Source organism: Sciurus vulgaris (assembly GCF_902686455.1).
Source record: "Sciurus vulgaris genome assembly, chromosome: 5".
Lineage (NCBI taxonomy): Eukaryota > Metazoa > Chordata > Mammalia > Rodentia > Sciuridae > Sciurus > Sciurus vulgaris.
The window spans coordinates 149111409-149125830 of NC_136465.1; the positions used below are offsets into that span (position 1 = coordinate 149111409).

Below are 14422 nucleotides of genomic sequence, written 5' to 3' on the forward strand. Positions count from 1 at the left end.
TATAGATCTGATCTTGATATTTTTGTGTTCAAAATTTTTCTTTTGACTTCTTTTAGAAAAGAGAATCAAATTCCTCAGATACTGGCCCTTATTTCTCCAGAGGACTGTCAGTATTAAAATTGGGAAGGCAAGATAACACAGTGGTTAAAAGCACAGACTCTAGAGGACTGTTTAGATTTAAAACCTGGCTTTTTCATTTATTATCTTTGTAACCATGGGCAATTACTAACCCTTTCTATATGTCTTAATTTCTTCCTTGGTAACATGGTAGTAGTGATACTTACCATGAGATAAATTATCAAATAAATTATCTCTTATTATGAGATAAATTATTCAATGAATCAATGAATAAGCATTATATATGAATTAATATAATAATGTATAATAATTCATAATGAATAATGAATTAATGCATATAAAGTATATGGCACATAGTAAAGACTCTATTAAAGGTATTTTATCTATATTCCAGCCAAAATGAACAATTGTAGTTCCAGAGCACACTATTTGTCTCATGTCTAGGTCTAAGCAAATGCTGTATCTTCTAACCAGAATGCTCATTCTTGTTGCTACACTAACTTCTACTTCAAGTCTCAGTTTATAGATCACTTCCCACATCTCAAGACTGAGTAAGATATCTCTCCAGAGTATCCCAGAGTATTTTTTTAATCTCTCTATATTCCTCAAAGTATCATATTATCCCTGGTATGCTTATTACTGATTGTGAATACCTTTGAGAACTAGATCACAGTAACTCACTGTATCCCTAGTAATTAGCCCAGTCTTTGCTATGCTGTAAATACTTAATAAAACTGAATGACTGGTTAAGGGCAAAGAAGGAACTGCTAAAGAAATTCAGATCCTCACTGCATCTCCTAAAAGCTGGAAAGACCATATATTCAAGTTTTCCAAACTACCACTAATATGAATACATTAACATAAATACATATAATTTTTACTGCAAATAAACTGACAGTTAAAAAAAAAAACTTGTTTATCAAAGCCTATTAATTTTTCATACCAAACTTCAAGACCAAAGCATTAACTTTATATATATATAATTCTAATGTACTCAGAAACATGTGCCTCCAAATACAAAGAATTAATCTCAAAATCATCAGACATATGTGTATATACAGACACACACTTTTGTTGTTTTTTTTTCTTCTTTCTCTTTTGGTACTGGGGAGTTAATCCAGGAGCACTTAACCACTAGGCTACACGACCAGTCCTTTTTATATATTTATTTATTTAGTTTTAGTCAATGTCTTATTAAGTTGCTGAGGCTGGCCTCAAATTTGCAATTTTCTTGGCTCAATTCCAAAGTCTCTGGGATAACAGGCATGCACTACTGTACCCAGATTCCATTACATGTTAAAGATGCAATGACAAAATGAACATGATAAAAAACCTCAGAGATAGTATTAACAATATTTTTAAAAAGCAAAACCAGATGTTCTGTAAAGACATCATATCTTGAACAGTTAAGATTCATTGAAAAAAGTATGCCTTACTTGTTCATTAACTTTCTTCTCTTTTTCCAACTCCTTTTCCATGTCCTCCAATTCTCTATCTTTTTGTTCCAATTGCTTTTCAAGTTGGCGAATTTCATCACGTAAAAACCGAGTGTCCCGTCCACCTGCAGATTGCTGAGCCATCTTCAAGTAATAAACCAAAAGTTTAAATTAATTCCATAATATTTGGAGGTTCAAGTCCACCAACAAACCAGTAATTATCCTGATTTAAAATTTTCATTATGCTTCAGTACCAGACATTTAAAATTATATTCACTTAAGGACCATTTTTTAGTCATTAACTTATTTAACCTATGGTTCACAGACAACCCTTTAAGAATATCCTGAACCACTGAGCCACAAAGAAAGGACTCTTAATCACTTAGAATCTGTTATAGCTACTAAGGCACAGGCACCACACTAAATTGCAAAAGCATAGAATGCAGGCAAGGAATCATCAAGACATCTCCTGAGCCATAGAGATCTCAAATCAGGCTCCCATCCACCTGCACCTCTTGGTTCTCTTGACCTGCCCCTTCTCTCGGACCTGGAGTATTTAGACCAGTGCTGTCAAAGAGAACTTTCTAGAGAAATAGAAATATTCTCTGCACTGTCCAATTCAGCAGTCTCTATCTACATTTGGTTACTGAGCATTTGAAATGCAGCTAGTACAACTAAAGAACTGAATTTTTAATTTTAAGTTTAAAAAACATAAATGCAAATACCTACAAGTGGTATACACTACCATACTGGACAACCCAAATTTAGGTTATCTTTAAAAACTTGCATCAAACTAAATATATTTTGGTTGATGTCTGTGTTAATTTTAGGTCATGACCCAAAACATCACATCACTGGTCATCTAACCTGTCTCATTTTTGCTTCTTCACCGTACACTTTTGCTATACCTCTCCCTAATCCAAATTTTTCTCTCTTTCCCTCCCTCAAAAAGCTTCCCGCTGTGCTCTCCAAAAGCCTCACCTAAGATAAATTAGTATTTCACATCTTCAGTTTCTTTACAGAATCCTCTTTTCCACCTCCTTTACCTCAGCTACAATTTGCTTCTTTTAGGATACTAATTTCTTTGGAACTCTTCTCACCAGAAGTTGCTCATTCTTTCAAGAATAGGTGTTGGTATTCTCCTAAATTTATTCTATCCTGCAACTAACTTCCATGTTGTCATCCCTATCATTCCTCCACCATTCCATAAAAATTCCAGCTGCTTTAAATCGCACAAGATATCCAGCTATCCCATCCCTACACATGCACAACAGCAATAAGTCAACTTCCCAACTGCTCCTTAAAATTCACTGGAATTCTAGGCATGTGGTGGCTCATAATCTTCCATCAAAAGCTGACCTAAGCAATTTCCACATCCACATAACTTTCACTGGTCTTTTTTTTAAAAACTTATTTCTTGAATTCAGTCTGCCACACCCACAACAAATCCATGTCTAAGCATGAACATTTTCTCAATTACCCCCAATAGACCTGCCCTTCAACCTCAAAGGATTCTATAATCCCTTAAATTTATTTCCCCTTTCCTATCTCTAGCCTTTCCTGCCCCAACTCCAATCTTGACTTCCTTACCTGTTTAGCTAAGCTTTCATAATTATCACTTCAACCACTTTCCTAAAAAGATCTTCAAACTCCTACCCTTCATTCTTTAACAGACTCTATGTAACTACAGGAACAGAATCAATCCAACTTCATAAATCATTTATTAAGCAAATATTTATTGAAAGTGCTTGACATTTTCCCAGGCAGGACATACTGCAAGAAATAAAAAATTACTAATCCAAGTTCAGAGTTACATAAGTTAAAAGAATCAGAACTGCAGCTCACTCCAGACCCCCAATTCTCCAGTGCTTTCTCCATTACATGTCAAGCTTTATCTATCATTCTTATAATCTGACCATACCATCTTCCACTCTTATTTTTGCAGATGATCTCACCTACAATCTCTCAAGTTCCAAGCCCTAACCTACAAGCATAAGACCTTCTATATACATCCACTCTTCCTTCCCTCCTAAAACAAAGGAAGAAGGTCTTCCTCCTTTCAAAGTCAGTCCTTTCTACCTTCTCAGGAACCTCAATGTGTTTAGTTCCTCAACAATATGTTTATATTTTAGCCCTTGGCTTTGTTGAAAGTGACTACTTCTATCATATCCTTTTGTCATTATTCCTCAAACCTTCACCTCCCTCCCTCTACCCCAATACCAGTAATCTTCTGTATTATTCTATAACTATCAGCTCCATCCAGTTCTTAAGTGTTTTTATATTGTTCATGATTGGGTATTTAATTCAAAGCACATAATAAGCATTTATTACACTGAACTAACAATTGAGTACAATCTCAACTTTGTGATTTTTTTTTTAGACAATAATCAAAAAATATGAAAATAATATAGTTAATGATAATTACTTTCTAGGAAATAAAAAAGGACGTACCTCCAGTTCATTTTCCAGTTTCATTACTTTTGTTTTTAATTGATTTTCTATTAAAAAAAAAGGCAACTGGTTCAATTGATTAGATTTACCTCAAAACAAATTTCTCAATGAATTACAATAAAATAATAAAATTTTAAAATATTACATTATAACATTATGAAAAAGTAATCATTACATACCACAAAATAGTTCTAGAAACATCTCCCAAAACAAATTAAATCTACATATTTCCTAGAATATGTTAAATTTGATTTTCTTCTGTTAAACAAATAAATGGAATTGGTTCACACAATAATGTTTTTCTCAAAACACTTACCAAATTTTGCTTGTTCTTCTCCAGCTTTTTCAACTTCTTCCAAAGCTAACTCTACTTCTTGAGCTTTCATCTAAACATTAAAAGAAAAATAAAGTTACTTCAATATACCTTTACAATGAAATATAAATGCTAAAAATAAAAATAATTTTATTTGCTATCCCAATCTTTAGTGCCTACAATGGCTGGCACATGAGAACAGTCAGTAAATGTTAGTTGAATGAATAAATGAATGACTTTCTTCCTTAAGGTTATAATGGGTAGATTTGCAATAATTCAAAATAGCTTTGATTCTTCTTCTCCCCTACATGCTTTTAATTTTTTTTAATCTTTTCTACTTAGTTGTGCATAACAGTATAATGCATTTATACATTTTGATAAATCATACATAAATGAAGTGTAATTTCTCATTTTTATAATTGTACATATTGTAGGATCATACTGGACATGCAGTCATATATGTACCCCTCAATTCTTGAATGCAGGACTATAAATTCTTTCTTTGAAATGTTTTTCACAACTATTTCTATTTCAAATGTTTTATTCTAGTCCATAAATTTACATCTGGACTCCTTCATAATGTTATGGCTACTCAGTTCTAATTCCCTTCAATCTCTCCTATATAACAGCCAGTTTTTCCTTTCTAAGGCATATTTCTTTATCTGCCAATTTCGGTTTAAAAGCCTCCCTTGCCAGTAGCATACAATGCACTTTTAAGACCCTGCATAACCTATCCCAAACCGTCTACACAACATCTGCTTTCTTTATAACCTGCTACAACTTCCCATACTTGTTTCCTCAAATAAAAACAAACATATTTCCTATTTCTAATATTTACTTATAAATATCAGCTCTAGAATTCTTTTAGCACCTCACCACTGCCTTTCACTTATCTAAACTCCTCCTCAGTCTTCATCCTTTTACCAAGTCTTCTGATACAACTTAAATCACCGTTCCTCCCAACAAATCCCTATAGCAGTCAATGTCTGTATTTCTCATTTGGACTTTAAGACATATGCCCTTAACGTTATTTTTAAACATTTCTATTCTGTTTACCTAACATACTCTTTTAGGAACTTTACAGTAAAAAATTGCTGTTTTATACACAATTTTCAACCCACATTTGTTAACTCATTTTTAAATGTCGCTCTAGATACTGCTAAGTAATTTCACAGAGATTACCTTATATAAGAACATTTAAACTTCTAAGAGTCAAAGTTACTATTAAAACATACTGCATACAAACCTTCATTAATGACTGAGTAATTCTGAAAAGATGTATCACATTTTCTTGATTTTCATTTTTTAGCTCATTTACTTCCACCTAAGCAAACAGAAAAGCAACTATTTTACAACCTTTAAGCAAAATATAAGAGCTCTTGCAGTTTTAGCAATGATTTCAGAGGCACTTAAATTTACCACAGTTGTATATCTCTGTATTGTCTATTAATCACCTTGGATAAGGAAATTAATAAATTATCTGCTAGCTCTTCTTGACGAGGCAGTTCATCTGGGTCAATTTTGATTATTTCTTTCCAGTTTATATTAGGTGGCATCTTGAATTCTTTTACTGTGCTCTACCTCCTGTAACAAAACAGGAGCGTATTAGCATTCTCCAGGGAAAAGTCAATACTGTAACTATAATGTGTTAGCAAAGAACTAAATGGCGCCTTAATCGCAAAACATACGTGTGCAAAACAACCTTGACCCAAAAGATAACTTTCGGCACAAACCTTCAGATACTGTACCGGCTAAGTAACACATGATTTCTTTGCTAAAACTAATATAGAGCAGAACATTCTGAGTCCTCTTCTCCATGACCCCAACACCAATGCGTAGGAACACCTGATGGTGTTCGTTCAGAAGGATGAAAATGACCCCTGATTCTGAGAAGCAAGAACTGGGGGTTTTAAAAGGAGCACAAAAGCACAAATAAATGACTGAAATGAGTGAAGCTGTGCCAGGGAAATGAGCTGAAGCAAGAAGGCTGGATTGCAAACCAGAGGATAAAAGGGACGGGATAGCTAGTCCGTTGCACAGAGATGTTCACCTAAAGAAGCCGCTAGGGAAGAAACTCGCCGCTATCGCTTAGGAAGCTCCACCCACCTAGACCAAGCTTGGCAACCAGGTATAGTTCTTCATCCACCGAAACCACCACGATGGGCCCCGTCGCGGACCCGTGGCGACTCCTTATCGCGGTTCCACGAGGACTCTAGGTCCCGCCAACTGGTCGCGAGAAAGCTAATGCGGCGGCCGCTGCTAAGCGACACATTCCCCACCCCGCCAAGGCCGGAACAAGGCCCCGGATGCTTGAAGAGCCTACATTTCACGACCGTGGGTGATGCTTTACGTTTAGATTTCACACCCCGCTGCTGCTCTCGGGGTTGGGGACGAGGAATATGAGCAGAGTGAGGACTCTAGCTCCCAGAGTGCAGTTCTGCCTTGCGGCGATGCATGCTGGGAAGTGAAGTCATTGAGAAGAGAAGGTAGGGCGTTCCCGGCGTGCAATGCGGAAGGCTGCGACGGTACTGGGGAGACTAGGGAAAGACCGACAGACGCGAGGCGCGGTGGCTGAGGTGTGTCCGCGCTGGTGGCCTGAACGAGGTAGAACATGACTGAGACTCTGGTGGCGTCATTCTCCGGGCCTCTCTTCTTGAGGTTTGCTTAAGCTGTCCCCTGGTGGATCCGCTCCCAGGTGAGGTCGGGTTGTGGGTCAGCAACAGGGGAGTGGAAGGCTGCAATCACGGTTTAGAGAAGCCCCAGCCTTTGGGGTTGAAGGGCCTGACCCGGTTCTGGAGAGGTGGGAAGGCACCACCTTTTTTTCAAGCGCGTGCAAGGGGCGCCTAGGGTAGTGTCTTCTATAAGAAACGGTGAAAAAAGTTTTAGAGTCATTTAATATGTGAACCTGCCTGGATACATTGAAGTGGGGACTGCGAAGCTGAGATCATGGTGTAAAGCGAGTGAAGAATTGAAGAGGACACTGCATCCTCGACTCCCAACGATCTTATCCAGTAGTACCCTCTCAAGTTTTGATGAGCTTCACGGATTGAAAGCTGAAAAAGTAGTAAGAGCTCTAGAAAGGCGAGGTTAGTACTTATTTAAGCCACTGTGAAAGCTGGAAGGAGAAGGGCCCCCAGTACTTATCAGTACTGCTGCTGTCTCTTGGCTTGGTTACTGAGGGTGGTGAAAGCCTCCTCTCAGGTGTTTAACACCATCTTACTTGTCCAAGTTTTGATCGTCTTGCCGCCTTTAGCTATTCTGGAGTATAATAAACAGTTAGGCAACTTTTCTTAGGAAGCTGAAAACTTGAAATCTGAGTGACATTTCCAACTACGTCGACCAATCCCTTTCCTTTCCATGTTTTCTAAAGCACGTTTTTATGCTATAAATGACGGTAAAATTTCCTTTTGAAAGTGAATAATTGTTTTTAAAACACGTGCTTGGGTAAAACAAAAAGGAGCTCAGAAAATAAAAGCATACCGATTTTATAAAATAAAATTTTTAAATATTCATTGGATTTGTAGAAATGATTATGTATTTATTTTTCTGAAAGATTATGTCAAATATATCATTTATTCTTTGTAAGAGTCCAGTAAAATGGGTGCTTACAGTGCCTTTATTTTTCATCTAAATTAAGAAATTGAGGCTTCGAAGGTTAATTCTCTGTTCTGACTTAAATAATGTAATTGAGCACAGACCTTTCTGGCTAGAGATTGATGTACTGCCATCGCAGACATTCTGGAAAACAATATTTTGTCTACTTACTCTTCAGTCTTACTGCTTTATTATATATTTTTCTAATTTTTTAACTTTTCTTGCTTAAGAAATTGAATTTCTTGAAACATAATTGTCTTTGTAATTTGCAGAGATGAAAGTTAGTATTTATTGATCACATATAAAGTCATCTGTATTTACTGCATATTTCATATTAGGAATTTGTTATTTTAACTGCAGCACTTTGTTTTTATTTTCATTTATTTGCTATTATTTATTAGTATTATTGTATTAGTCTTTTCTATCCCTGCTTCTTTCACTTTTTTGTTAATATTTATGTTCTCCAGCAACTCATATTGCCTGGTCTAATGATAAGTGTTATTCTTATTTTTCAGAAATGAGAACAGGTTCAAAGAAGCTAAGTAATTTCCTAATAATGAATGAAGCTAAGATTGTAAATCTCAATGGCAAAGTCTTGTTAAAGTTTCATTCTTTAAGTCATCCTAATATTTTTTGAGCTCATACACTGCACTACAGGGATATAGCATTAATTATTTATCTGTGGTCTAGGTTCTTATGCTTTGTAATTGTGAATGAGGAAATTAAACTTGGGTTATAGTTCAGTAGAGGAAAAGGACTAAAACTCTACGTTATTTTTCATCAGTTTTTCTGCATCAGTTTTCACCAACAGATCTATGTGGCAGTTTTGTAAATAGCCTTCTTATAGGAACACTTGCCTGGACTTGCCTTCTTTCTTTCCGAGGCTTTTATGAATAGTTTATCTAACTAAAATTACTTGACAAGGAAACCTTGCCCTTTATAATTGCTAACCCCATCCTGCATTCCAATCAATTTATGTTCCTTAGATGTTCCTATCTTTTTGATGACTTATCAAGAAAATGAGTGGTCTCTTATTTTCCAGTGTCTAAAGCATGACCTTAAGAAATTTTGTATAATATTGTATATAGCAAAGGCTTTGTTTCGCCTTGTTTTCAGGAAGAGGAATGAGTTTGCAACAAGAAGATACTTGTCTTCCTTCAACATGAGTAAACTAGAAAGATTAATAGGATTCAATGTGAATAATCTTGGCCCACTTCACAGGCCAGAGTTTTTCAAAGGTTAAAATAGTAATAAAAACAGTAAACTGTTCTTATTGTTAGAGATGATATAATTATGAAATTTGGGAGAACTAATTCAATTTCCCCAAAAAAATTGGAGTGGGAGAACTTTCCTTTGTGTTAAATATTGCCAAATTTCTATGAAATTTTTCCTGTAGATTTATCTCCCCCCATTGTACTGTTAGATTATGACAGGCAATTAGCACCAATACAATTTTGCTGAAGGAATTGTATTTTGTATCTCTTTAATGTAGCTCATAAATGATCTTTAATTACAGATGGATCTTGTGACATTCCATTTTTGTAAGTAAATCACTTATCCCATCCATTTAAACAGCATGCATTCACAAGTGTTTTTATATGCTAGGAAAAAAACTAGAAATTCCTACAACTGACAGCAGTGGTCTGTTACATTGTCATATGACCCCTAATGAATCATGCCCATCTCTCCTCTGTTCCCTTTGTAACCTCTTGCCATCCACCTTAACCTATGCCTTGCAGGTGATTCTTAGGGTGGGCCTATATTGACTTCACAGCTGAGCTCCTAACACTTTAAGAGAACCAGCTCTTTCCCTTTCTCTCATGTTACACTCCCTTGGGGAATCTTTAAGGGAAAAAAAAAAAAAAAAAGTTGCCGGGACTGGGGATATAGCTCAGTTGGTAAGTGCTTGCCTGGCATGCACAAGACCCTGGGTTCGACCCCCAGCACCAAAAAAAAAAAAAAAATTGCCCTGTTACAATCTCTCCCACATTCATTTGCAGTTGTCTTTATCTTTACACATTTATGCCTACCCTTTAAAAAAAAATCTTCATTTTCATTTTTTGTAGGGTTGGGCAGGAGATAAGGCAAATGCTTGTTCAGTCTCTCCATTCTTTAAACAAAAGCACAATCAGCATTTTTTTGTGGATTAATAACGATGTTCTAGTCCATACCTTGAAACATGGTACATCACTTCAAAATTCAAGATGAACCCTTATGTAGTTTTTCTTTTAGTTGAAAACTACTTTCCCAAAGGGTACAATGGATTTCCCTCCCGCTTTGTGTTTTTTTTTTTTTAAAGTCTAATACAGTCTAAGTTCTTCTATCTTATCACAGAATCTTTTAATACCTTTTCATGTATTATATATCCCTTGTATATATGGATCCTTATATAAAGTTTACATCTAATTTTAAATCGGCACCCACCCTTCTTTTACAGGTAAAACTTTTACTGCTGAGTGAAATTTTGATTTTATTTAATATTCTTCCTCTAATGTGGCCAGAACTGCTACAGATATATCTCCGATTTCAGATTTCCTGGCTTTATGGATGATATATATATATTTCCTATTGCTGTTGTAACAAATTCTCAAAAATGTAAGAGATTAATATAACTGTTCACTTTATTATTTTGCATTTTTAGAGTTAATATACCCAAAATGGTTCTCACTAGACTAAAATCAAGGTATCAATAGGGCTGTATTCCTTTTAGAGGCTCTAATGAAGAATCCAGGCTTTTTGTTGTTGGTTTGGCTTGGCTTTTCTACTTTCTAGAAGTGGACCATTGGTTCGTTTATGGCCTCTAGTCAGAAATCATTTACTCTGACCTCATTTTTTTTTGACTTGTCATTCTCCCTCTTTGACTTGTTAAGGACTCTTGCCATTATTTTGGGCCCCCTCAGATAATTCAGGATGATCTTTTGATCTTAAAATTCTTTAGTGAGACCTTAACATCTATAAAGTCTCTTTTGCCAGGTAAAACAGGATATTCAAAGGTTCAGAGGGTTTGAACATGAATAATTTGGAGTGTCATTCTGCCTTCTGCAGGTAATAACAGTAAATTAATGGTAATGATACAACACAGGCCAGAAAATCTTATTATTGCTTGTGTTTTGAGAGTACTTTCTAACTTTATCTCGATTATCTGTCTGATTTTTATTTTCCCAAGTAGCATCTGTTAATATAGTTCTTTCTCCTCTAAACTATTCCTTCACTGAATCCTTTCTAAAGCAGTGGTTCTTTTGTTGTATTTTCACTTTATTACAAATTGTCATCTATGAAGCCTATTCACTGGACTAAAAACTTTTGTTATAATGGGACAAAAAAAAAAAATAATGATAAAAATCTGTGTCATAACCTTATATGCCCAAAGGGCCAAGCAGATAATATAAGTAAATAAATGTGGGGAAAGACAGGAGGAAATAGTAGGGCTATAGTTAACCAGCTATCATATAACTGACCTAAAAACATTCAGGACAAATATTTTTATAAAACTTTTTGCCCTATTAAACAAGGTTGCAGGACCTCTGATTTAAATTGGGTTTTAGATACCAAAAAATACTAAACTGGAGGTTCCATTAACATTTTAGAGAACCCATGCTCACTGTCTTTTCAAGTATTTGTTTTTCACAAAAATTCATTTAGGCACTTCTGGACTATCCATTGCTAGTTGTTTAGATTTACCTTGTATATATCTGCTTTCCAGATGTCTAGAGCTATGACAGTTGATAGAGTTCACTATCTAGTTAGCTAGAAACAGGTCAAAGATTAAGTGGTGTGATAACTGTACTAGGGGGTATGAAGCACTCTTGAAGGAACATTAATTTTGCCTTAGGTTAGAGATGTGAAGAGAATTTATGCTTCTTAGAGATGAATAGCATTTGAGCTGAGCTTTTCTCTAGAAGGATTAACATGCTTTATTAACAGTCTTTATATCTTATCCATCTACCAAATTGTGGTTACTTAAAAAATAAAAAGCATTAACCTATTTCATTTTATTTTCCACGTTGTTTTGATTCCAGTTTTTAACCACAAGTTCTTGTTGAAAAAATGGCTGATATTAACCTCAAAGAAGTAACCTTAATAGTAGGTGTGGTTACTGCATGCTATTGGAACAGCCTCTTCTGTGGTTTTGTTTTTGATGATGTTTCAGCAATATTGGATAATAAAGATCTGCATCCATCTACACCTTTAAAAACCTTATTTCAAAATGACTTCTGGGGAACCCCTATGACTGAGGTAAGTAAATACTTATATGAGATATAATTTGTACTTGAATTAAATTGAGCAGGAAGTTGATTACAGTAGTACTTGATTCTTTCCTTGGTTATATTCCTTGGCTACCTTCATTTACTTTTTTAAAATTAATATGTGTATGTGAAAACCAAATATTTAGGGAGAACATTAAATACAAGTCTGTTTCTGCTATGTCTCTTTTTTTCTGTCTTGTGAGTCAGGCAGAAGAGATGATTGTGTGACTGTGATAAATTTAACCATTTTAAAATAAACTTCAATATAAATAGATTAGACTATAAGGGTAAAAATAATAAGTACACATGTTGCCAGTTTCACAAAATTATATCTCTTATTTTAGTTTTATATTCAGAATTTAAAAGTTTAGTGCATTTTCCTGAAGGTGTTTTACTCTGCCTTTATTTTGAAGGTCAGTGTTAGGCTATTTAGAATTAAACCTTTACCAGTTTGAGATCATACAGATGGGGTTCTATTATTAATTCTTTTAAATATTAGCTTTATGAAAATAAGTGGGAATGCAGCTCTTGGATAGGAAGTCATTTTCATGATGTTTAAAAAGGAGCAATATCTTGAGAATAAATAAATGAATAATTTTATCTACAGTCTATCGTATAGACTTCAAACAAATTGTGAAGCCTAACATGTGTAATACACTATTATTTTGTTTCTTAGTCATTATTTGTAACCTATTTCCTCATTCCTCAAATTTGGAAACTTCTCAATGCTTCTTAGAGTTGGGGCTGGGTAATCATAAACATCTAATAGTTTTTTTCTTATTAAATAGGTCAACTTTATTTTCCTGCATCCTTCCTGATCTCACCCAATTCTAGCCCTTAAAAAATTTTTTGATAATGATAGGAAAATATGACCCTATTATATCATAAATTATTTCTAGACAGTTTATTCTCCTCTAACCCTATCCTTTATTACCAGAGACCCTTAAAAGTTTGTGTCTATTCTCCCACCCTATGCTTGTATATTTTGTGATTTAAGTGGTATTGTTAAGATTTTGAACTGGAAGGTTAGCTGGCCAGATTAAAAGGAGTTCAAAAAAATTATTGTGTCATGGTGTTGATGGTGTTTTGTGATTTTATTTTTTCCAGCATTGCAAATTGAAAATTCGATTTTGTTCAGAGCACCATAAGCAGGCAGACTATAAGAAGAGAACTCATTAATATATTCAAACAATGATGAACAAAATAGAATAACAGTTTGTTTATCATCTATAATATAGATGATATAAAATATAAATATAAAATATCATCTATTTTTTTTTATTTTGATGGGCATATTATCTCCCTGTAGGTAAATGTGATACCACAGAAAATTTTTTCTAAGGATTATTGAGTTGTCATATAAGGTTTCACAGTAAGCATGGAATTAGCACATTCAAAGCTCTAATGATTGATGTCAAGTAATGATAGCTTATGAGGCCTGTGTATGTATATATATATGTGTATGTTCAGACCTAATAAGATTTTTTTTTGCCAGTATGCATCTTAAAGACATTTTGGGCTAAGTGTAGTCTCCTGAGCCTTATGAATATTGCCACTACCATGGGAGTCTCAATGATTGGATTATATCTTTAGTAGGCTCATTCTATAAATATGTAATATAGTCTGTTTGAAAGTTCAGTGAATCACAACACTGACTATATCCTGGAATATGTCCAAAGTATTTTAGAAATCATTACTAAAGCTGTACGCTATTACTTGGATTATTTTTCAGAGTGGAATGTATACATCAGTATTTTTTATCTTGTTATGCTTGTACATAGGTGTGATCTTTTGGTGATTGTTTTTATATGAATTTTAGTGTTTTGTTAGTTATCCAGGTGTTTCTCTGGTACAACTTTACCTGACAACCACTTTGCTCAATGAGCCACACTCTTCTGGCATTTGATCTGTAAAGTACCTTATATTATGGTAATTTGTTCAGGTAACCTCTGCAGAAGATTTTTGGCATTTTTATGTTGAGGAACAGAGAACTATTAGCTTATTCATTATTTTCATGCTTGTTTCTGTTGTCAACTAATGTCACAAGTAATTCAGTTTTTCTTTAATATACCTGAATTTAGTGATGACCTGATTTGTTCATAATGGCCTTAGCATAAAACTGATGTCTAATAAAATTATGATTATTTGTGATAGTGGAATCTTAAATAGCTTTCTAATGAATTATGTAAATAACTAGTTATATTAATAATTAATCTGTCTTTTAGTTGGTCATAACCTGTAGCATAGTGTACATCTAATAGAACTAACCAAGCAATTGTGTCTACTACAGTTTAAAATAATAA

The 14422-nt window shown here is 34.5% G+C and overlaps 2 protein-coding genes across 3 annotated transcripts in view; one reads left to right on the forward strand and one right to left on the reverse strand.

Annotated features, from left to right (window-relative positions):
• CEP290 (centrosomal protein 290) overlaps positions 1 to 6633 on the reverse strand; it is a 108549-nt gene extending 101916 nt beyond the window's left edge. The window contains exons 1-6 of the mRNA XM_079139213.1: positions 6385 to 6633; positions 5733 to 5862; positions 5525 to 5602; positions 4282 to 4351; positions 3966 to 4012; positions 1515 to 1658 (exon numbers count right to left, since the gene is read on the reverse strand). Coding sequence (XP_078995339.1) covers positions 1515 to 1658; positions 3966 to 4012; positions 4282 to 4351; positions 5525 to 5602; positions 5733 to 5834 — 441 coding nt within the window. The 5' untranslated portion in view covers positions 5835 to 5862; positions 6385 to 6633. The remainder of the gene's footprint in view (positions 1 to 1514; positions 1659 to 3965; positions 4013 to 4281; positions 4352 to 5524; positions 5603 to 5732; positions 5863 to 6384) is intronic.
• A 131-nt stretch (positions 6634 to 6764) lies between these two features.
• The window catches only part of TMTC3 (transmembrane O-mannosyltransferase targeting cadherins 3), a 47869-nt gene continuing 40211 nt past the window's right edge, over positions 6765 to 14422 (forward strand). Inside the window, exons 1-3 of one of the 2 annotated variants that reach the window (XM_079139195.1) lie at positions 6765 to 6973; positions 10310 to 10467; positions 11892 to 12108. In XM_079139195.1, the coding sequence (XP_078995321.1) occupies positions 11920 to 12108 (189 nt within the window). In that variant the 5' untranslated portion in view covers positions 6765 to 6973; positions 10310 to 10467; positions 11892 to 11919. The remainder of the gene's footprint in view (positions 6974 to 10309; positions 10468 to 11891; positions 12109 to 14422) is intronic. The other variant, XM_079139194.1, reaches the window with a different exon arrangement.